This window comes from Kwoniella botswanensis, chromosome 1 (genome assembly GCF_036426115.1).
Source record: "Kwoniella botswanensis chromosome 1, complete sequence".
NCBI classification, from domain to species: domain Eukaryota; kingdom Fungi; phylum Basidiomycota; class Tremellomycetes; order Tremellales; family Cryptococcaceae; genus Kwoniella; species Kwoniella botswanensis.
In genome coordinates, this window is record NC_088599.1 from 7,661,806 (window position 1) to 7,683,700 (window position 21,895).

The 21,895-nt window shown below is 45.8% G+C and overlaps 7 protein-coding genes across 7 annotated transcripts; 5 read left to right on the forward strand and 2 right to left on the reverse strand.

The window, feature by feature from the left end:
- Window positions 1–1,124: 1,124 nt before the first annotated feature.
- Window positions 1,125–1,661, forward strand: L199_002894 (uncharacterized protein; the record flags this gene model as incomplete). The annotated part of the gene is made up of 3 exons (XM_064888633.1): window positions 1,125–1,323; window positions 1,392–1,579; window positions 1,659–1,661. The coding sequence occupies 3 exons, from the start codon at window positions 1,125–1,127 to the stop codon at window positions 1,659–1,661; spliced, it is 390 nt and encodes a 129-aa protein (XP_064744705.1).
- A 113-nt stretch (window positions 1,662–1,774) lies between these two features.
- On the forward strand, window positions 1,775–2,332 carry L199_002895 (uncharacterized protein; the record flags this gene model as incomplete). The annotated part of the gene is made up of 4 exons (XM_064888634.1): window positions 1,775–1,818; window positions 1,878–1,989; window positions 2,047–2,164; window positions 2,223–2,332. 4 exons carry the CDS (start codon window positions 1,775–1,777, stop codon window positions 2,330–2,332), a joined length of 384 nt encoding a protein of 127 aa, XP_064744706.1.
- An 856-nt stretch (window positions 2,333–3,188) lies between these two features.
- L199_002896 (uncharacterized protein) lies at window positions 3,189–3,976 on the forward strand (the record flags this gene model as incomplete). The annotated part of the gene is made up of 4 exons (XM_064888635.1): window positions 3,189–3,360; window positions 3,486–3,610; window positions 3,682–3,784; window positions 3,864–3,976. 4 exons carry the CDS (start codon window positions 3,189–3,191, stop codon window positions 3,974–3,976), a joined length of 513 nt encoding a protein of 170 aa, XP_064744707.1.
- A 322-nt stretch (window positions 3,977–4,298) lies between these two features.
- L199_002897 (uncharacterized protein) lies at window positions 4,299–5,524 on the reverse strand (the record flags this gene model as incomplete). The annotated part of the gene is made up of 3 exons (XM_064888636.1): window positions 4,299–4,394; window positions 4,489–5,084; window positions 5,143–5,524. The coding sequence occupies 3 exons, from the start codon at window positions 5,522–5,524 to the stop codon at window positions 4,299–4,301; spliced, it is 1,074 nt and encodes a 357-aa protein (XP_064744708.1).
- Window positions 5,525–9,562: 4,038 nt separating this feature from the next.
- L199_002898 (uncharacterized protein) lies at window positions 9,563–12,435 on the forward strand (the record flags this gene model as incomplete). The annotated part of the gene is made up of 2 exons (XM_064888637.1): window positions 9,563–9,657; window positions 9,723–12,435. The coding sequence occupies 2 exons, from the start codon at window positions 9,563–9,565 to the stop codon at window positions 12,433–12,435; spliced, it is 2,808 nt and encodes a 935-aa protein (XP_064744709.1).
- A 535-nt stretch (window positions 12,436–12,970) lies between these two features.
- L199_002899 (uncharacterized protein) lies at window positions 12,971–18,591 on the reverse strand (the record flags this gene model as incomplete). Its single annotated transcript, XM_064888638.1, has 18 exons — window positions 12,971–13,476; window positions 13,553–13,757; window positions 13,839–14,107; window positions 14,173–14,419; window positions 14,500–14,823; window positions 14,883–15,012; window positions 15,068–15,117; window positions 15,172–15,320; window positions 15,388–15,803; window positions 15,860–15,953; window positions 16,021–17,185; window positions 17,244–17,604; window positions 17,658–17,779; window positions 17,838–17,904; window positions 17,955–18,045; window positions 18,099–18,225; window positions 18,286–18,435; window positions 18,496–18,591. The coding sequence occupies 18 exons, from the start codon at window positions 18,589–18,591 to the stop codon at window positions 12,971–12,973; spliced, it is 4,569 nt and encodes a 1,522-aa protein (XP_064744710.1).
- Window positions 18,592–18,981: 390 nt separating this feature from the next.
- Window positions 18,982–21,895, forward strand: L199_002900 (uncharacterized protein; the record flags this gene model as incomplete). Its single annotated transcript, XM_064888639.1, has 7 exons — window positions 18,982–19,040; window positions 19,106–19,238; window positions 19,324–19,971; window positions 20,046–20,185; window positions 20,253–20,395; window positions 20,454–20,809; window positions 20,879–21,895. 7 exons carry the CDS (start codon window positions 18,982–18,984, stop codon window positions 21,893–21,895), a joined length of 2,496 nt encoding a protein of 831 aa, XP_064744711.1.

Consider the following 21,895-nt stretch of genomic DNA (forward strand, 5'->3'; position numbering starts at 1 on the left):
GCTGGAAAAGGATTAGACCAGGAACGTCCACTCGGGATATTACAAAAGCAGGGTAAACGATTCGAGTCGCTAATCGAGAAGGCCTGCAATCGCAGCGACCGCGATATCATAGGATAACAATCGACATATCGGTTCATAGCAGATGCTTATATCGCACACGAAACATTGAGAATTCCTACGGTATCAAATCCCCTCGGTAACTGCTAAACGACGAAGTATCTACCCACACAAGACGTGTCGAAGGCAAGTATGAGTTCCTCGAACCCTGTGCCAGGTGTATTATACTCGTATTGCGTATAAGAAGTGTGCAAATCTATTCGGAAGATCAGCATCGGTTTCTCGCTGAAGATACGTACCATTAAATGATGCACGTTGTACCCCTATGGTGGCAGAATCTCTCGTTGCTGATCCGACCACTTCGTCATATTACACGTATCACCAAGCGGGTGTTTGAAGAGTGTAATAGATCTATTGTTCGCCTCAGCTCAGCGATACCCAATCGATGGTTCACATATCGGGTCACTCGCGGTAAAATCGTTGATGAAGCCCCATATACGCCATACGCGAATGCTGCGTTGCAATGGATCGCTATACTATCAGACCAGATTTGATAAGTTATTCGATATGTATCGCCGTCAAAACGCCTGAGATCGTCATAACACGTTAGTTTCTGATAGTTGGAAATTGAAATTCACGTACATGATAGTTTCAATCTTACCTTAGTATCCACAGGAGATGTAACGAACTATGTGGACTATAACTTATGTTAGTCAGCCCACATGAGGTTGTGCGCAGCAATGTTTCTGATCAGGCGATCCTTCGTCAGCTTCTCATGTGCGCACCGCCACAACAGGTCAGATGACCCAAAAATTATGGTCCGTGATGACTGAACTCTACTGGGAAAGCTATTCTCTAAGGCAGAGATCGTCTCTTATCAGATCATCCAACAAGAAAATGGCGTGACCCAGGATGCCAAGAGCATACGATTCTTCGGGCATCAAAGTACACAGGCGGCAAAAGAAGTGTATATTACTTGCGTTTTCTACCAGATTTCCTGTTGCCATCTTTGTTTTGCGACATCTTCACGACCACGATCATTACCCATATCCATTTACCCTCACAAGATGTTGCTATTCCACATCGCAGCTGTAACCTGGACAACCCTCGGGGTTTTCGGTACTCCTATCGAGAATCATCAACAAAGGGATGGTCGACATTCCAACAATATCTTGACTAATGCGGAACGACTTTCCAGGGGCTTAGGGCCGGCGATGCCAAATAGCCTGGGAAAGCTCATTCCTTCTCGTGCTCAGGTCGAATCCAGTGAGTCTGTAAAGGGTCTCTCGGAGATGAATTACCTTCGCGTCACTCACCATCACTCACTTGGCCAGCGAACGCACCCATTCAAAGAGCGGTCTGTCCATCAGCAAGACCAGTCACATTTCCCCCTCACCCTTTGCTCTACAATGAGGCAACCATCATCCCTGTAAATGGATCGAGGACTGCCACTCTCTCCCTTCCTTTTCCAGTCAGGATCTTCGATAAGACATCAAGCACCCTCATCGTCAATGAGCAAGGTGTAAGCACTTATTTCGAGATATCTGGACCGGAACACTAACACCAGTCCCGCCATACATGGTGGTTTGCGCCACTCGTAGTGAGTGGATTTCGACTGGTATGCTAGTATTGGTGCCAATGAATCTCTTCCAAGTGACAGTTTACCCTTTTACTCCATCGCTCCCTATTGTAAGTAGATCGGATTTGGGAGGAATCAATGGAAAGATCTGACTTGCCTTCCCTCTTAGGGAGCAGACGACTGTAGGTTGTCCATGAAGTCTTCCTTCGTTCTTGGTGATGCGCTGTTGACAGGCATGTAGCTATACGGATGGATTCTATGAGGTCACCTATCAAATTTATCCGGGGGCCGTAGCAATTCACTGGTTTGCTCGTACTGAACTTGGATTTCCCGATTCAAGTATCGACTTCACCGTAAGTTCGATCAAAAGTGTATTTTGTTAGAAACGAATTCACCGCTATTTCTCATAGCTATATTACGACACCCAAGCCCCTGGATGGTGGTATGTCTACTATGACAGAGTGATAGGAATTCATAGCGGTAACCCAGCTACTATCGGCGCACAAGGTACAGGCTCTTTACAACAGCGTGAGTGTGACATCACGGTTGATAAGATAAAATTGATTGTGAGTCTTCGCTCGCGCAGCCATACCGTACCAGTGGACTCAGTACAGCTACGATAAACAAGGTGCGGTTCACAATGATCTGAGACTGGCATTCGATACGAACTGTCCAGGAAGATATTACATTGGCTGAAGGCTTAACGATTGCCTCTCAACGGCTTGCTGAATCTCAATAGGACAATTATGCAATCACATATGTGACTTCAAAGTGTCATATACGCTCACTCCTTAAGCTATCCGGGTGCGTTACTGTCATACTCGTGGGGGTTTGTACAGGCAAATTACTCTGGGCTATTTCCTGACGAAGGGAAGTCATGTGTCGACGCACTAGAGGTGCATCCATCGTACAAACTTGATCGCATCATTGATCACTACAGATATCAATCCGTCACGTCGGCTTTGTGGGTGTATTCGAGTGGCCAAGAACATGTCAATCTTTCGCTGATCATCTTCCAGACAGATTAACGAAATCAGAGAATTCTCTGTTGGAGGGATGACAGGCTGTGCTCAAGGCTGACGCTGATGGTTGTGCAGGTGCTCCTCTCAGGTCTAGCAGAGCGATACTCATCAATTGAAACGTGAATGTTCCTTGGTAACGAACTGAAGATTCGATCGATCTGTCGTTTGTCTTTGAAGTAATTCAGCTAGCATCTCATACAGTATCGCCACCGCCATCTGCGTTAGCAAGCCAATGTCCAGCTAATCGAAAATATACGATGTTGTGCTTCCAACTTATTCACCTGGTATACCTTACAGTCGTCACCGCCACAGCATTTACCCCAAATGTCGAGCTCCATGACCGCAATGTGGATTCACCGTTCACAGGGGGTTTGTCAACAATAACAACGGCGGGACTTGACAAGAGAGAATCAGCATGTCCAAACGGAGCTTTCATCGTTTTACCTCCTCGACCTAACATCCCACTCACATATCGATACGAGCACGGTTTGAATTATACAGAGAGCCTTAGGTCTCTTTTTCCCGTTCGAATGTTCAACGCTCACACCGCTGACATAGGTATGTCCTCCAACGGTGTAAGTCGAAATATCGTTCACCGGGAAAGAATCCCAAAAAGTGGACGACATGTAGCTGATAGCTGCTTTGTATCGGTTTGGTCTTGGTACTACCTGCAATTCCCTCATTATACTGTTGCACCTTATCGTGAGTAATTCACATCTGCACAAGCGATCGCAACGTACTGATCACAGGAACATGATTGACGAGAAGTAACTCCCTTCTAAGTTCGCTATGGGACTGCATGATTGTGATATCGATGGTTGATTAAGGTGCATTTAGGGGAAGTTGGTCCACTTCGGGAGACTATTCATATTCTCAATATACCAATCGAACTATTGCGTACACTTGGCAAGCTAGCCTCGCCTCAGACATTCGACAGAGAATCGGTTTCACCGTTGGTCGATCTCTTCCTTCACCCTTAAGGATTCTTTCCTGCTAAATCGCTCTCAACTTGTGTGTTTGTAGGTCTACCACAGCAGTGACACACTGGGAATTTTCTATACATGGTACGATTACGTTTCGTCCAAGACCACCGGCGATACAGCCTTGATCGGTGCTTCTGGAGCAGGTGAGTGATTCTGGTTCAGTATATGCTCTGAGGATCGCTGAAAGTTTGTGGTATCTCTGACTTGACCGTACAACTTCAGGATTCAGTAAGCCATACAATATAACGTATTTGCAGAACACACCTGGCAAGATTCGTGCTGGTGTGAGATTAGCCTTTGATACCAATTGTAATGGTAGTATCACCGTTGGTTGAATCGTGAAGTTAGCGATGGCTTTGACAATTATGGTAAGGAATCGTCAAATTAAGTAGATAGACATGTTTGTTAGTATATATACATACTAAATAAGCCGAATATGTATTATCATGTCCGCAATGTTGCCTGAACATGACCAGTCGAATAAAGGCAGACTGCGCTATACTCGGTCGGTGAGATCTTTCATTGTTTTTCAGGCACCTAGTCATGGCCAGAGCAAATACCAAGTGGGATTACAACGTGAAATCGGTAGGTTTAGAGCACTTAGGCGTCTCCATAACATCCATAGAGTCTATCATCGAGCGTAGATGATGGTGGGTATCAATCGTAATTCTCCACCACGTGGCCCAAGTTCATCTTCTCAGCTTGTTCCAAGACGATATTGGTGATAGCCACGTCTTGGATACCCAGTCCGACCTATGATAGACGATAACAAGATATTAGTCTACTGTCTTCGCAAGTCTGCGGTCCAGGTAACGTATAAATTTTGACGATCCAGCATCGAACTTACAGACTTGAATATCACCACTCCATTCCCACCTATACTATTCGCTTTTTCTTCTACCTTCCTCTTATATTCCTCTGCCCTGGAATCATCTAGCACCTGACCTATTTCTACCAAATCTTCATTTGTCAAATTCGAATCGATCAGTTCGCCCGCTTCTCTCATACAAGCTTCGATTGAGTCAACCACCACGCCCGCACTTTCCACCAGGGATCGATCGACCTCGTGCATCGTAGGTTTGTATGAGCCTATCAGTATCACCCTCGCGTCCCTTTTCGGCTGAGTGGTGAAAAGAGGTACGGTCGATGAAGTTGCAGCAACGATTATATCTCCTTTACCCACCACGTCGTCCAATCCCTCTGAAGAGCTTGATGGATGCACTTCAACTTTGATGGATATACCGGGGAATTGCTTGGATAAGTCGTTGATCAGGGATTGGGATCGTGGGGTGGATGAACGAACGACGAAAGTCACGCTTTGGATGGTGGAGTACAGACGGAGAAATAGAATGGTATGCGAGTGACATTGCGCACCGGAACCGAAGAGGACAAGGTGGGTGGGTGGGGTTGGAGAGGGAAAGAGACGGAGGAAGAGCGCTGAGCCTGCGTATGCGAGAGCGTTAATATGCACATATCATTGGTCAAGAAAATAATCACTCACCACAAGCATTTCTCAACGCCGTCAACTTCCTAGCGTTAACAACAGCTTTGACCCTCCCAGTAGTCTCATCCATCACCATAGTAGTTGCAGGTAAACCCCCATCACTTACAGTGGGCACAGATACAATCTTGATTGACGCTGTCGTGGAGTTGTCCGCTGTGGGGGCACGAGAAGGCATGAATAGCATGGTGGACTGCTTTGAGCTGATAGTTATTCTATGAGGAGTCTGGATGATAGCGTATTCACCTTCCTTTGATGCCGAGGGGCTGGAGAAGTGCTTGAAGACATATGACTGGGAGGCTAAAGCAATCTCAGGCGATAGGTCGGTTAGCACCTGATCAACGTCTGATGAGGTCAAGACTCGAATGGAGGACGATGGCATCTTTGACGTATGACTTGTTGTACCTATGCTTGATGTTTGGGCTGTCGTGAATGCAGTAGACGATATCTTTCTTGACGCAGTTCTGCGTTTGTGAAGCTGTTATAAGGTAGATGATACATGCAAGCAATACTGGTAAGTTGTGCCCTAAGGTGGGGATGGTGATGGCGGCTGAGTTGGTATTTGTGCGGTAGTGCCGAGTGACCATCGCACATAGCCGACATTCCTTCAGTTGGGTGTGTCGTAGTAGTCATCTCACATTCCGTCGTCTGAATTCGCTGGTAAAGAGCGATGAGTACCAAAGATTGTTAGAGCGATTCATCCCATGACAGCCCATGTACGCGTGAGTTTGTATATTGATAAATTCGATACAAAGTAATGGTCGGCGCGGGTGTCTTGTCTCGCGTATGGAAAATGTAGGGTTAAGAGACATTTTATTTTGAATAAACCCTTCAATTAGACACGGACACGAACACGGTACCCATCGTGATCAATCACTTTGAAACACGTCCACGTCTTTCAATTGGACTAGGAAAGATCATTCAGTGACCCAAGGGTAGGTGACGCGTTGTAACAAGCACATACCAAGTCACTTTTTCTTTCTATAAACCGTTGTTGTGAAAGCTATATAAAGTCACTGCCTCGACGCGAAGTTTAGTTGTCCTTGCTTCTTCTACTTCTTTACCTATCGTACTCATTCTCATCTATCCAATTGGGAAGATTGCCTTGTTCTGTCGATACGATGACGCGAGATTGAACAACACCATCATTGCTGAATCTATCATCGCTCGTTACTACTTTATCATATCTGCCGCACTACCGGTTCGATACCTTCTTTCACGATATCTGCTCTCCATCTCAGGCTCGATAATGTTCAGAGGGTTCTTTCACACGAATTGCAAGTACACTCGATACTCAAGCTGTTCAACACTTACAATCACCACAAAATATGGACCAAATTCGATATTTCACGACGCATTCACTGTTCACAACTGCTCAACTAATATGATCTGAGAACGTGGCATCTTCACGGACTTGGATATCTGTACTAAAGGCGTTTGCTCTTTGAGTTCAGCTCACGGTGCCCGGTCATTAAGCCACTGAGCTGAGCTGTTCCGCAGATCTAATCCAGCAGAGTACCAAATACCTTGCAAGGCTCGGATTGCCTCCTTACGTGGACTTGACGGTATCAGATAAAATTCAAGATTCCAGAAATTCCGGGAAATCATCCACGCCACATATCTCAACTTTTACCTTCTTACCCGATAAAGTAATTCTCATCACCATGTCACGCTCCGGAAAATCAAAATTTGAGTTTAGTTAAAACGGGACGCGTGAACGCGTAAAGCTCTCAACGGCAGATAACATTCCGAAGAACCTAATCTAAATCTCTCAGAAGATTTCTGGAATTTCGCGACCGATAGCAAGCTTGACGCACAACGGATTTGTGTATGTGCTTGTTGAAAGTGTGTGTGCTTGTTGAAAGTGTGTGTCTGCATGAGTTGTGTATGGGAAAGTGAGAGAGACGTTTCATGCTCGATCATGCTTGAACAGCTTCTCATGCTATACGCAGGGGTAAGAAATACGTATGGCAGAAGAGAGAATTCGCAGAAATCTGGTCCGAGATTACTTCACCCAAATCCCTATCTGCTCGGTCTCCTCGGACACGGTACCATTCTGGGCCACCTTGCCTTCTCTTTCGACCTTTTGCCCAGCAGGATCGTTATGCAAGATGTTAACTCCTCCCCAGGCGGAGTTTGATCATGGATAATTAGTCAGCTCCTTCCGATTTACCCGTCACACTTGGACTCGTAACGGATCCTGCACTCCATGCCCCGCATACGATCAAAACAAGACACCGACCTGTCTTCTCTTTGAAGAAGTTTATGCTCCAAGTATGCAACCGTATCACGGTATCATCTTTCATCAATCTGAGCCTTATACTTAGAGCGCAGTCAATGGAACTCTATATTTCCTTAAAATTCATAGGCGTTCTTTTTGGAAAAATGAAATCCCTAATTTATCTTTTCTTTTGTCACACCGCATTAAATCAGTCGATTGAGATATGGAATTCCAAGGTATTCAAGTTATTTTATGTAATTCCATTGGAATGCATGTCCCATCGAAAGTAACATTTCACATTCAGTTCCAGCCTTTGACGCCTCTGTCGATCGTCTATCCCTTGCTGCAGCGAATCGGTTCTGTACATGCAAGTAAGTTACAAAATGGGTTCAACGTCACCGTAGATGCTTGCATAGCTGGCCCTGGATTTTTACTATTCCGTTCTGTACCGACCTCAAGCCTCATCCATTGCTATCGTCTGTCCGATCTGATATCATCTTCCGCTCAGCTGAAGATACCTGCTATCAGGAAAGACATCATTCGATCCGCCAAAGTCTCAATCTCTGGCTGAAGGTTCTCGGTCGATCTCATCATACCATGCCATACCATAAATTATCTCGTCCACTCATAACTTAAATCATCCAAGAGACCCTTTTCCGATACGGTTATACGGCGGATGACCCAGTGGACTAATTGAACATTAAATCGTTCAACATATGAATCAGGGAACCTAGCTGAGAAAAGAAAATAGAAGATACACAAAAAAAAAAGGGGGAAGGGAGAAGGTAGAAGATCCGAGCGTTACCTCATATCCTATATGCATATGTCTATTGTTCTGGTAGCGATATTCCAGACACTGCTGTGACTGTATACAAACTATGCAGAGGATAACCTCAGACGAAGGCAAGACGGGATAAAGCGAACAAGTGGACACACCACCACAATTATTGTATCATCCTCATAAGAGAAACCCTTGAATTCCAATCGCACTAGCGCCATTTTCACCTTCCATATCTCCTCTTCATTTCATCATCAAATCATAATCATTACCCATACATAGCATTCGGATCTGGTTCTTGTCCATACCCTCGTCTGCTGTAGCATTGCAGATACCTATCGGTGCTTATACCTTGTGGTAAATCCAACTCCAACTGGTGCCAAAAGGTTATTCCACAAAACGTTCCGACCGTTAACGGCATCAGTGTCCACTCTGGCCAAAAGCAAGGAAAAGTGACTTTAACCCCTCTCATCAACACTACTGAGGCCATCATATACCATCATCGGATACAACGATAACAATCACAAACCATAGACTGTATCGCTGTCGTAGTGGATAAAGGTCTATATCTCCTGCTCACCTAATCGACAAATAATGCTTACGGTTTGAAACCGAAAGCTTCAATATTCAATCAAGCTTCCCTCTCCCGCTGCGACTGGTTCATCCCCTTATCACTCAACCTCGATCCTATATCGACTTCTCTCATAACCTGCACCGCACCGCCAAGACTGGTCAGTGCAGATCCATATCGATCTAAAGGAATAGGGATACCGCTCTGGAAGCCAATCGAGATCGTAATACGAGCAATTCGTATCGGGAAGGAAGGAAGGAATGTAAGTTGAATGATAACGATTCTACCATTCTCATATCAATCTTCTGTTCAATCCGTCTTCCTGTATCCCTACTCTCATTCTAATCTCGACTACTGTGTGAATGGCTTCTCTCATCATGAGTGCGTCATGTCTTGTCTCACCAGATGTTTCATATCTTATGGTATTCTTGCAATTTTTCATTCCCCCCTACTCTTCCTCTTCTTCCTGGTCGGATCGGGTGATATGTCATGGTAATGGGGGGTTTAAGTTAGGACAACCCGATTCATTCTGTACTTTGTACTCTGACTTCCAGTTCCATCCGACATCCCATCATATCATCTTCTGTTATGCTTTAATGTTTGCACTTGTGTCATTCCCATTAGTCACCTATGGCCCACCAATCAATTGACATCGATACCCGCTCATCCATATGCTCATGCTAACTCGTTGACGATGATCTCAATAGCTACTCAGCCCTACTATCCCACATATCTGGACCTCCTGTTCCCCTTCAGCCATTCTTCAATGACAGGTCCGGTCTTGTACGAGACCAGCAGTCACCTTCATAATCATCCCCACGGCCATACCCATCACCCTCACCATTCAACAATGCATTCCGCACATTCGCATGGTCAGGAGTTGATGACTGATTGGACTCCTACATTGAGTAGTTTCGGTAACGGTCTGAGGAGAGAAAAGGACAAGTGAGTGAAGGGAAATTTTTGCATTCCCATATGAGCGATAACTGATGGTATATGTGAAAAAACAGTTTATCCAATGCAGTCGCATCCCCTACGTACTCTCATCTATCAGCAGCTGAATCGCAATCTCAGTCACACTCCCCCGCTGCACAATCATCACCTTACGCTCATGGTCAAACTTTAGTCGTCAACGGTCCTCCTTCTTATCATCTCCCTTATCCTACTCTTTCCGGATCTCATCTCCAACCCATGTCTGTCCAACCCTCACCCCGCTTGTCACCATTAGGTCAAACGTCCACATCGACATATTACCCTACATCTCAAGACTACGAAGTTTTCCAGACTCCATCGAGAACCAACCAATCAGGAGGTCAATTCTCGCCTGAACCTTACCTTGACCAATCGTATACCCCTCAACAACCAACCGGATACGATGGTACCACACCCTTGCTCACTACCACTACTTTGACCAGAACTTATGATTCGACCATACCGTCATACTATCAGACCACCACTGATGGGCGGAGGGCATGGAGTCAAGCTACGCCTGACAAGCAAGCTTCAGCAACCAAACGAAAGAGAGAAAGACAAAGCACCAAGGACACCTCTCCATCGGGTAAATCTTTGAAGACGCCAAAGAGGGGAAAACAACAGCAACAGCAAGATGAGTCTAGCGGAGGAAGAGCGTCTAAACGTGTCAGAGTAGATAGTGCTCCGGCGACGACAGTTCAATTACCTACACCGCCTTCGACTGGTAAGGAGATATCGACAATCAATTTACCACCTCATCTTCGCTTGCCCATACCGACTGAAGAGGTCATGACTCCGATAGAAGAAGAACCTGAAGTATCAGATTCTTCAGTAAGAAGAGGTCTTGTGATCACCCGACATCAAGAGGAAGGACGAAAGCTTGGTTTGTTAGGTATAAGTCAAGGTGAACTTGAAGACACCAAATCACCAGAGGAACATCATCTATCACCGAGAACAACCACCATCCCCGCGCTTACTACCGACGAGTCCGGATTAGCTTCATTAGCCACAAATGAGGTGCTGGAAAGTGAAGTTGCCTGGTTCGAAAATCGAACGAAGACTCGTGCATCTCCTCCATCATCCCCTGATCTCACTACTCTCCGTACACCCACCATGAGCAATGATCGATTGCTGCCCGATCCTGATGATCAAGAAGAAGAAGACGGAGATTCACCCGAGTCCGAAGCTGAAAGGATCGCCAGACGACTAGAAGCTTTCTCCGAGCACACTATCAAAGATGAGCAACCCCTGATCTCGACGAGGATAGATCTGTTTGGTCGAGTCGCCGTGAGAAAAGCGACTGCCATCAAATTCCTGGGGTTGGATCGATCGGCACAACTGGTAGAGGAGACCAGAACGGAAGATGAGGAAGGTTGGATTGAAAGACCCATAGCTAGTAGCTCGAAAACGGTCTTGAAACCTTTATGGCCTGACGAAGAAGCACCATGGGCTTTGGCTGGAGGAAGTAGGAAAGCGAGACTGAAGAGAGAGGAAACGGAGAAAGCTACTCTGCTGAGGAGGTACCTTGAAACTGCAAGTGATGATAGTGGATCAGACGAGGAGGGATTGATGACGATGTACACAACTCATGGGAAAGGGAAGGGAAAAAGTGTATCCCGACTCATGTCATCTTCCTCAAGCTCGACAACCGGTTCATCCTCCGACAGAAGAAGAGGGTTCTCACCTGATGGAGCAGATGCCAGTGCTCGATCTGCGCTTATAATCAGTCTACGAAATCGAGCTATACCTGTACTTCCTGCTGGAATTGTCGCCTGTGTGTGCGGTACGAACAACACCAACAGTATGGGATCGATGATCTCTTGTGCAGCATGTAAGACATGGCATCACATTATGTGCTGTGGGATTGAAGACGAATCCAAGATCGGATCCAACTGGTGGTGCTCGAATTGTGAAAACTCTTCAAGATCCATCATGCATACTCCATCCAACCGACAGGATTCGCACTCTACACCTCGAAGTCGATACTCTCAATTGGCTGATCCTCGATCATCAGCGGTGAAGAGTGATATCGGACATATAGCCTTGGCTCCTTCACCTATGTTCATTGCTGGTGTATCTCACGGTATGCCTTCGACTCGAACACCCCTGAGTCGAGTGGTCAGTTCGCCCAAGAGACCCGAAAGAGCTAGGATGTTATCTTACGGAAGTGCGGATATGTGGTCTTTCACCGAGGACAACAACCAACCTCCTTCTACACCTGCCCCTATCATTGGAGGTTCGTCCGATCGATACTCTACACCGAGGATTGACGATGCTCCTTTCGACGTTACCTCCACTCCATCCCGACATTTAGATTTCAATTTTGGTCAACCGTCTTTGTTCTCCCTTACCCCTCTTGGAGGTAGATCCCGAGTCCCCTCGTCAATGTTGGTAGATAACACGCCTATGAGAGGTATAAGCGTAGCTAGGAATATATCATTTTCAGGTGCGGTAGGATCGGCTGAAACGATGACGACAATTTCAAGATCGGATTTCTTCAAAGATCTAAATTCGAAGCAACCCAATACTCCCGGTGCTGGATCAGAGAATATCCCACCTTTATCACCCAGATGGCCAGTGGGTTTGTTGGGTGCTCATAATCTATCGCCATCACCTTTCAGCCATACGCCCGGTGGACATAAAAGGAATCTCAGTGCCAATAAGTTATCGAGTATGAGGAGTAGCTCCAGAACCGGTAATGGACCAAGTGTGAATCAGAATTTGATAACTGAAGAGAAAGAAGAAGAGTAGTGTGGTGCATTTTTCCTTATGAGTATTTAGGGGTTTTGTGTTTATGTATATCTTCTGCATATGAACGTTTATTTAGTGTATTTCTTCATCCTTTGAATCCTTATAAGGTTCGATAATGAGTATTTTCATGATGTACGAAACGTGCTATATATGTATGTATATGTACATGTACATGTAGCAATCAGATAGACGTTCGAAAACAGTGTGAACTTGAACGACGAACTACTAGCATGTACAGCATTGTAGCTCCTACTTTATCCAGCAGCACAAACAAAACAACTTAGTTACAATTGTGACTAACAATACAAAGGCAGATACATACCAAATCAAATGGATAGGTGAAAGACATCGCATATTCATACTGTATATATAGGATCATATATGGTAGGGTATATAGTTCATCATGCTAGATTTATCATTTCTCTTCGTCATCAGAATTTGAACACTTATCACAAAATAATCATTGTCAATTCCATAACAACTTGTAATCCATTGACAAAAAGATACTGAGACCTTGTTAAGGACCTAAGACCGATCAAAAGAAATTATCCATATTAAACTCCATTGCTCCCTGTTGAACATCCTGTTTCAACTCTTTCATCAAATTACCTATCTTCTTCGGTGGCGGGGGACTTTTCTCTACCTCCTCTGCATCTGCATCCTTTACTTCCTCCTTTTTGCCGTCCTGTGCTTTTGGAGCAGTCGCGATTCCATCAAGACTAGGTGATTGAGAAGTATTGGTCGTAGGTGTAGGTACAGCGGAAGTATCATTACTATGATCAACAGCTAGGACATCCAAATCCATAAATAACGATTCTCTCCTCTTCTCACTGGTCAGCATGAACGTGGGTCTTCTACTGTGTCCTACAATGAGAGTGTCCAATCCGCTTATGGTAGGTCGAACAGGCGAAGTGGAAGTAGTGGTGGCGGATATAGGTGTCGGAGGAGCGATACTTTGGGTTTTGGGCTTGGTACGTGAAGGGAAGAAAGGTCTTTCAAAGGACCATGATCTCAGAAGATCCAACGCGAGGTTATGACAACCTATTTCAGATATACAACTCACCTCGTCAGATCCATCGTCTTCACTGTGTGTCAATATGATGTTCGCGTCACTCACCCATCCTGAAAAAGACTCTAGCATTGTGTAATACGAAATCGTATTCCAACTTGGTCGAAACTTCATTAGTACCTTTTGCAGTTTGTAGAGATTTCGATTTCAGGTGTTGGAACATCAAGAGTAAAGAAGGATCGTCATTGTCCGGATTACCCACTTCCAGAGGTTTATCGGGCGAGAAGTCGGTAGCAATGATATTCATTGGCGACTAAAGCACATCCACAGATGCAACACAGGTCAGTCTATCTCTCCACCTTAGTCATTTGAAGATGAGCGGGGAATAACGTACAATCAAGATCCTAACTGATAAATCTCTTCGACCCAAAGTCCAGAACGCCCAACTTGCCAACCATCTATGACCACCCCTAAAAGCTATAGGTAAAACCGTATCTTCTAATATCCATCTCATAATTGGTCCTATCGGTTTGCCTTCCATCTCATTCGGTTCAACCACTCTCGCAAGGGCTACACCAAGTTGCCAATCTTTCAAATGGCGTAGACAGACGTTGATGGCATCTTTGGGTGATCCACCGAGCATAAAGAATGCAGCGGCGTACTCTACATAGTCCCGGCCCATATTAGTCTATTTGAAAAGACCGAGGGAAAAAAATGGGCTCGCTTACCATATCTTTGTTTACTCAACAAAGCATAAGCGTTCTTCATAGCGGCAGTTTTCCATCTGTCCAACTCGAAATCGTTCGTTAGGAATTTCAGCATCAATGCTTGTTCCTTATGTCCTGGAGCCTGTCTCCAGAGACCGTGAACTACTTTCTTTTTACCCAAAGCGAAGAAGATCAAAGAGCATGAAGTTGGATCTCGATCTTCATCTTGCATGAATCGATTTCGAGAGATATCTTCGAGCTGTGATTTCTGTTGTTGTGCGGAACGCATATATAGTCAGAACAGGGAATGAAGCGATGAAGAAAACCAAAGACCTCGAGATAGCTCACATATGATTCAGAAGGTTTTAACCATAAGAAAACACCCATCCTTCTCGCATCTTCCCATGACATCTTTCCATCCTTACAAGTCTCCTTGGAAGCTGACAATAACAAATCCTGACTTTCACTGTGACTTGCCCACACTATATTACGGAACGAGAAATGATTCTTCCTCTGCTCATCTCTTGTAGCTTGGATGAAATCGGGGAAGTTCGTTGAGGAAGATGACATGGGTGTATTGGATGATGAGAGTCTATCCCAGTTTACATACATCCTCAGCGAGATGAGGTATCGCATGCCACATAGGTCGAGTGATCGCCGCTGCTGTTCCGCCTATCGACGATTTCATCTCATCAGTACAACGAAATTCCATGATGTTGTAGTAGACCTACCTCCAAGGTTGCTTGAGCCATCGTCGCTAAGAATGATTTCTCGGAGGTCGATAAGGGAAGAGCAACTCTGCCGTTCAGCCGTTCGACAAGCTCGTTCACTATTTTATCGGTAAACTCATCTTCTTCGTCACTACCACCATCTAGATTAGCCAAACGCATTTTTAGCAGAGACGGATCTCACTCACTCAGGAGGAGGCTGAAAGCTATCAAATAGACCATCGTATTTATTTGTTGACTGGTCGAATTTATCAGTACACGCTATCAAGGCTACACTGCAAGTTCAGCTTACTGCTTTGATGATCTTAGCTTTTTTCTTCCTAGAATAGAATTCTGATGGGTCCAATCTCTGAAAACGTATTCTCTTCTTCCCATCCTCTTCACAGTGCTTTAAGCTTTTTACCAACTCCATAAGGATGCTCTTGACTAGATCGGCTTTATCTGTATGTACAATCCGGGAGTTAGCCATAAAGTCTCTCGCTTACAGGTCAGGTTCAAGTGGACATACCCCAAAGAAGACATTGTCCCAATTGGATCGGATGATAATCCACCAACGGTCCATTCCTATGAGCGATCAATTGGAAGATATCTTCAGGCTCTTCTTCATCCAAAGCCACACTTTTCATAGACCCAGCAGGTGATGAAGATGGAGATTCTATACCTAAGAATCGACTAAACAAGTATATCTGGTTCCCTGTTCCTACAGCCAATGACCCTCCGGCCAGCCAAATCGAATCGCTGATCGGTACAGGCGTATACCGTTCCATGTCGATCGTGAGGAAAGGCGCCCAACCAGGTGTGGTTTCGACGTATGACATCCGTTGTTCACATACGAATACTACCTTATGAGCGAAGCCGACGGCAAGAACAGATTGAAGATCGGAAGTAGTCGTCCAGTCCAAATCCTGAATCCTGTCACCTTGCCTGACAAGTCATGGGATAAGTTTTAGATCATACGGTATTTGATGTTGAGAACTCACTCAAATATATGCGTCAGCTCTAACCCGGTCGAAAATTCGCTGACTTTCGAATCCCATATAGTCATCTCATGTCGTCCGTCATCAAGCTCACAGACTACGAAGAAGAACCGTCAGCTGAATGGCCTTTCCAACCTGGGGGTGTATCATCAGTAGAGACCTACCCAGTACCGTCTTCTTCCTTGAACTGCATCTAGCCATTATAACATTACTTCTTTCCGTCCTCACCGTACTAGTCCTGATCCAAGCTTCGTCTCCTTTTTCGACTCCACCCGTGCCTTCATGATCGCAGGCAGCATCTCCATGCTTGACTTCATTATCAGCTTTCTCTCCAGCTAAATGACCTCCAATCTTAGGTGTCCAAAATTCCAAATCACCATCGGTGGAGATAGTCAGGATCATATCTTGCAGAGGGGTATCAGTCGTCCAGTCAATGACAGATTGATGCCATCCCATCGGGTCCACAGGTAAGATCATTTTGGGTTTACACTCGTGATCATCGTGTTCTGAGGTCAGAGGTAATCTGTAATGCGAAACGAGTTGGACATCAGGTTGGTTTTCCAGATCACCTTCTTTAGGTGTTATCCTTGATATCACACGCCACACCCATGCTTCACCATTCCTAGTCGCCGCTGTGATGATAGCACGTTGCGTACGTCGACTTCCTCCGCTGTATCCGTCATCTATATCAGACACCGCTAAAAGCATCTCCACATCATCGTCGGCCGAGGGATTGAAATGAGGTAGAATCACCGGTTCTCGAGGTTTCGTGGATCCAGAATCAAGATGTTGCAGTGTGATTGTCGCTGAACCATCAGCTGGCTGGGTGTAGAAAACTATAGCTCGTCCCTTGGCGAAAAGAGCTGCTTCACTCGGGACAGTAGGTGTCTGCCAATGACCTTTCCCTATCAGCGCTCTAGGTCCAAGATGCCATTTACCAGGTCGAAGACTTAATTGCTGTTTGTACCATGTGCCTAGCTCGCCATTGTCTCCGATAGCGAGTAGCCCTCGACCATTTGGTGTACGAGCGAAACGTCTGATGGGATGTTGAAGTTGTACTGGGCCTGCCTCATCAGCAGATATCGAACGAGAAGTCGGTGTGATAGCCAATGACCGGGAAGACAGTACATCAGCTAACGACAGTCGATAGGAAGTGATGGAAGGGTATTCGGATGAGGGGGCAAGCACCGCAAGTAAGCTTGGCACAGAGCCTGGAATATGCAGAAGTTGAGTTTCAGGTGACCATGAAGAGGGGGACGAGAGAGGAGGGAGTTTGCATTTCGTGAGAGGAAGTGTCTTCAGCAAGGTTGGCGGTTTCCTTTCGATGTTCTATCCGAAAGTTTGAAACCTCAGCTCTAGACTGACTGATCTTCTAGCAGAAACTCACGATGATCGACCGTAGTACTAGATTCCCATCAGATCCTGTCCATGCTATAATATCGCTCTCTTCCGACTCTAGACCTTCCATGATCTTCATCGTTTCTTGCGGTACTTGGACGTGTTTCTCCTTCATCCTTGCCAATTCTACTTTTACAACTTCCCTCAGAACCTCGGCATCCCATACCCACATCAACCCAAAATCATTGTGTGCCGGCTCTTTTCCTTTTCCTGCCGGGTGACCGAAGGATTTTGCGAATGCTCTGTGATCGAGCGATGAGAGTAGCTGAAACCATAACGGATCATCTAGCACAGGAGAGTAAATTCGAAACACAGAATTAGTGGTGATGGTATAAAGGTGGGAATCGGAGCTAGTGGGAAATATCAGCTTGAACGATAATACGCAGTATCAATGTTCTCTTACCTTCCTGAAGTAGGCTTCCTCCATCTTATCCAAGCTATCTCCCTCGGATGTCTGATCTCCTGAGCCGTACCGACTGCTTGACGGTTCCGATCGGTCGCTAGGATATAAGCTGATCTTTGACCCTGTCCAAAATAACTTCAGTGTGAGAGCGTAGATTGTGAGATTGGTCCAGTGACATACTGTTTTGAACCATGCTATATGTCCTGATGAGGGTGATAGAGATATACTCGTAGGAGTAGGATACGTTCTACATGATGATCAGCTTAGCTAAAATTGAAAGTCGGGGAAGAGATTTACCTTTCCCATAACCTATCCCATACGACCACCTCGGCCTGAGGGTCCATACGCCAGTACTCGATTCCATTCTTCGTACCGAGCACAAGTGTTCCTATCACCATCATGAGTGACCTAAACTCGCCAGGAGGATGACTATTCGCTTACCAGCTCTAAAGTCCAAACTGCTAATTGAGCTAGATGCTACTATCGTTGAATGTACACTCCAGCTTCCCGCTTTCTTCCTAGAGAGATATTGCCAGAATACAACATGGACCTCGGTCCATGCAACGATCTGAGATTGAAGTCAAGATCAGCTTAGACGTCAAACTTGAACTTCGAGCACGACACTCACTAGGTGATCGATATTACTACAACATACACCCAGTACCACCCCCGGATTAGACGTGGACGCCCTGTGTGGCAACGCAGACCAGAACGGTAGAGTATCCGACAATTCCAGTTCAGGAGTTAGTAAGACCACATTCGATCCGGAAGGGTATACCTATCACCCCAATAAATCAGTCCTACATCCATCGCTGAACAAGCTGTGACATATACGTACGACGTGACCCCGTTCTCCAGCTGAGATGACCCCTACATTCCTCGTAGACAGCAAATTCGGTCGTCCAGCTACTGCCTGTCGGAGTCGAAGGGGCATTTCTGGACGTTTTGAGCACGTATCTCAATATGATGTGTGTGCCGATATCGGTCAAGTATGTTGTTGGACAGAAGAAGGGATTGGTGAGATGCAGCAATGTTCGTTGAGAAGTTGTGATGTCAATCACGTCAATCCGGTGTCATCTAGCCGGTTTCATAGGTTATTACAACGCCTTCTAATCGAATTTGACTCCGCTAATTTCAAGGACCTGCCGGATTACAAAGATATGCTAATCAGCAACAACATCCTCGAGTATGAGGATTCTTCGCGTGACGTACTTTGTCTGAGTTGGTCTCTCGTTCTCCTTTGTTGGATCAACGTCCCACTTGATCCATCAACGCTTCAAGCACTCTCAGCTGTGCAACCAGTAACAGCACTTCAGATCCGGGCATGGTAGATCCTACAAGGGAAGAAGCTGTCTTTCCTCGTCCATCAACACAGGAGATCCAGTGAGTAACCACTCATACGAGGTCGTTTTGGCATCAACTGATGTTCTACCATTTCATCCTGACAGGTCAACATGGAAAGCTCTATTTTCGGATCCATTGATATCGCCAAGTCGTCTTAAAGCAACTGCGTTGACCAAGAATGGTTTGGGTGAAGCTGCCGCTGATGGAGGGATAATCCTCAGGTCGGTATATTGGCGAGTAAGTTGAAAGTACTTGCTATAACAATATCCTCTCTTGTGTAACACTTCAAGCTGATTGACTCTTGTCGTCGTTGCATTTACAGTTCTACCATGGCTTACTACCTCCACCGACATCTCCCAATCTATTCAGCACGTCCGTATCAACTTCAAGAGAAGCTTACAACTCCCTGCGGCGTCGATTCCTCATCGCTCCGGATGGAAGATGGGCGTCCGACTGTACTGGATCGGAAGATCATCACTCTCACTCCCCCTCCAATTCCTCATCTTCTTCTGCTTTCGCTCCTTCCTCATCTTCAGTAAAGACTAATGGGTGGGATCCTCTATCGTTGGACAGCTCATCACCTTGGAAAACATGGTTTTCTCACGTAGATCTACGATCGACCATCTCTCAAGATGTAGAGAGGACTTTCCCTGATATACCTTATTTCCAACTACCCCGAGTGAAGAAGAGCCTCACGACTTCCCTTTTCTTATACTCGATTTTGAATCCCGATGTAGGCTATAGACAGGGGATGCACGAACTCTTAGCTTGCTGCTTCTTAGCTGTCGACAGAGATAGCTTAGACCAGAAGGATAACACCTCAAACAAGGTGGAAAAAGGGGAGGGGGAAGAAGCTATGTGGACTACGTTAGATAGGAGATATGTCGAACATGATTCTTTCCAGTTGTTTCAGGCTATCATGAAGAGTGCGAAGGAGTTTTACGAATGGAGAGCTGAAGAAGGTCCAATCGTAAGTATGTTGTTCACCGTACTGTCTTAGCCTCTGGCTGCTGTGGAGATTTATCTGATGAGGTATATGCACAGAGGAATCGATCTGTCAACGCACCCCAAGCACCTATAATAACGAGGTGTAATAATATACATTCCAGCTTGATAAGGAGGATAGATCCACAATTATGGGAAAGGCTAGAAACCGAAGGTGTAGAAGCGCAAATATGGGCTATGTAAGTGAAAAGTCGCTGTCAAACCCATGACATGAGCATATCATTGATGTGCTGGACCACCCTACAGCCGATGGATACGTCTGATTTTTACGAGAGAGATTCCATTCCCACTGGCTATGCGTCTCTGGGATGGTGTGTTTGCCGAAGATCCGGGAATGGGATTGTTAGATTTCGTGTGCGTCGCCATGTTGTTGCTCATTCGGAATGAACGTAAGTGGTGCCGATCCCTCTGTGAATGATCAAACATGCTGATATATGGGATGCACAGTGATCGAAGCGGATTATCCCACTCTTCTAACCCAATTACTCCACTACCCATCTCCATCCCCTTCATACCCCTTCGAGCCATCACTCATCTTGTCCCAGGCGGTATACCTTAAGGCCAACATATCGCCGGCAGCTGGAGTAGAAGTAGTTCTGCAAAATCAAGATATTCTAGGGGTAAAGATCAGTCGAGGTCAGCAAGCGCAGCAGGCAACTGATGGACGCCCATCAGTCCGTGTCGAACCAGGAAGGGGAAGTAGAGGAAGAGCAGGGATGGGCGGACTGGCACAAGGTCTCTTTGAGAGAGCGCAGGCAGCTGGACTAGATAAGACTTTCATGGCTACCGTTGCTGACTTGCGTGTGAGTTTATATCCCACACATGAGCGAATACTCAGCTTATTGAATTATTGCGATCACAACCTTACGTAGAGAAACCTTCCCGATTCTGCGACCGCTTACTCGTATCTCCCCAATCTTCCTTTCTCCCCTGGAACACCATCAAGAGAGGTCGGCTCATTTTCCACTATCCCCTCGTCGACCTCTGCTCTGCCTCGCTCCTTCCTGACTTCACCATCCTCTCAACCACAACAACAACCACCGGCACGTCCTCCCGTTGACAGTCGACCTTCTGTAAACAGCGTGGCAACTCAGCAATCGCTGAAGGATGCGGAGTTGGAAATGGCCGAATTGAGGTTAGCGATGGTGGGTATGGGCAAAGCAATGTCCGAATGGCTCTCTGTACTTGGCCCTTCTGCGGGAGCCGAAGATGGATATGAGATCGAGAAGGAGAAGGAGAACGCTTGGAGGGGATTGGAAAGGATCAAAGATGGGTTATTGGATGCTGCGGGTAAAGAGACTGAAGAGATCGTGAGAGAATGGGGGTGGCACGACGGATTAGAATCTTCAAGTATCAATTCCAGGTCGACCACACCTGCTCCTGTCTCTCTTCCACCTCCAGCAGCTACAACGGATGGGGATGATTCCTTGACCTCACATACACAACCGCTACAATCAAGAGATATCCTCTTTGAGAAGGATACATTGGTTTTTGAAGATGTTACACCTACAATATCACAATATCCTACCATGCCTAATCCACCTTCTTTACCCTCTCCTCCGAATAAATTAGTGAATCCCGCACCTTCGCATAACAGATATGGCAATTCATCGATCAAATCCAACCTAACACTCTCATCATCCTCTACAAATCCTTCAATTGGATTACCTAGAACACCCGTACCTGTGCCTTCACCTGCCACAGCGCCATTGCCACCCCGACCTCGACCGATATCGTCGGACACAAAGAATAAAAGACCTAACACAGCTGAACTACCTAGAGAGAGTGATCCCCTAGCTGGACTAGGAGTGATCACCAGAAACAAGGATAAGGATAAATCGAATCATTTTGATGTGGATCCATTACTTGGCGTAGGAGTTAATCGATGA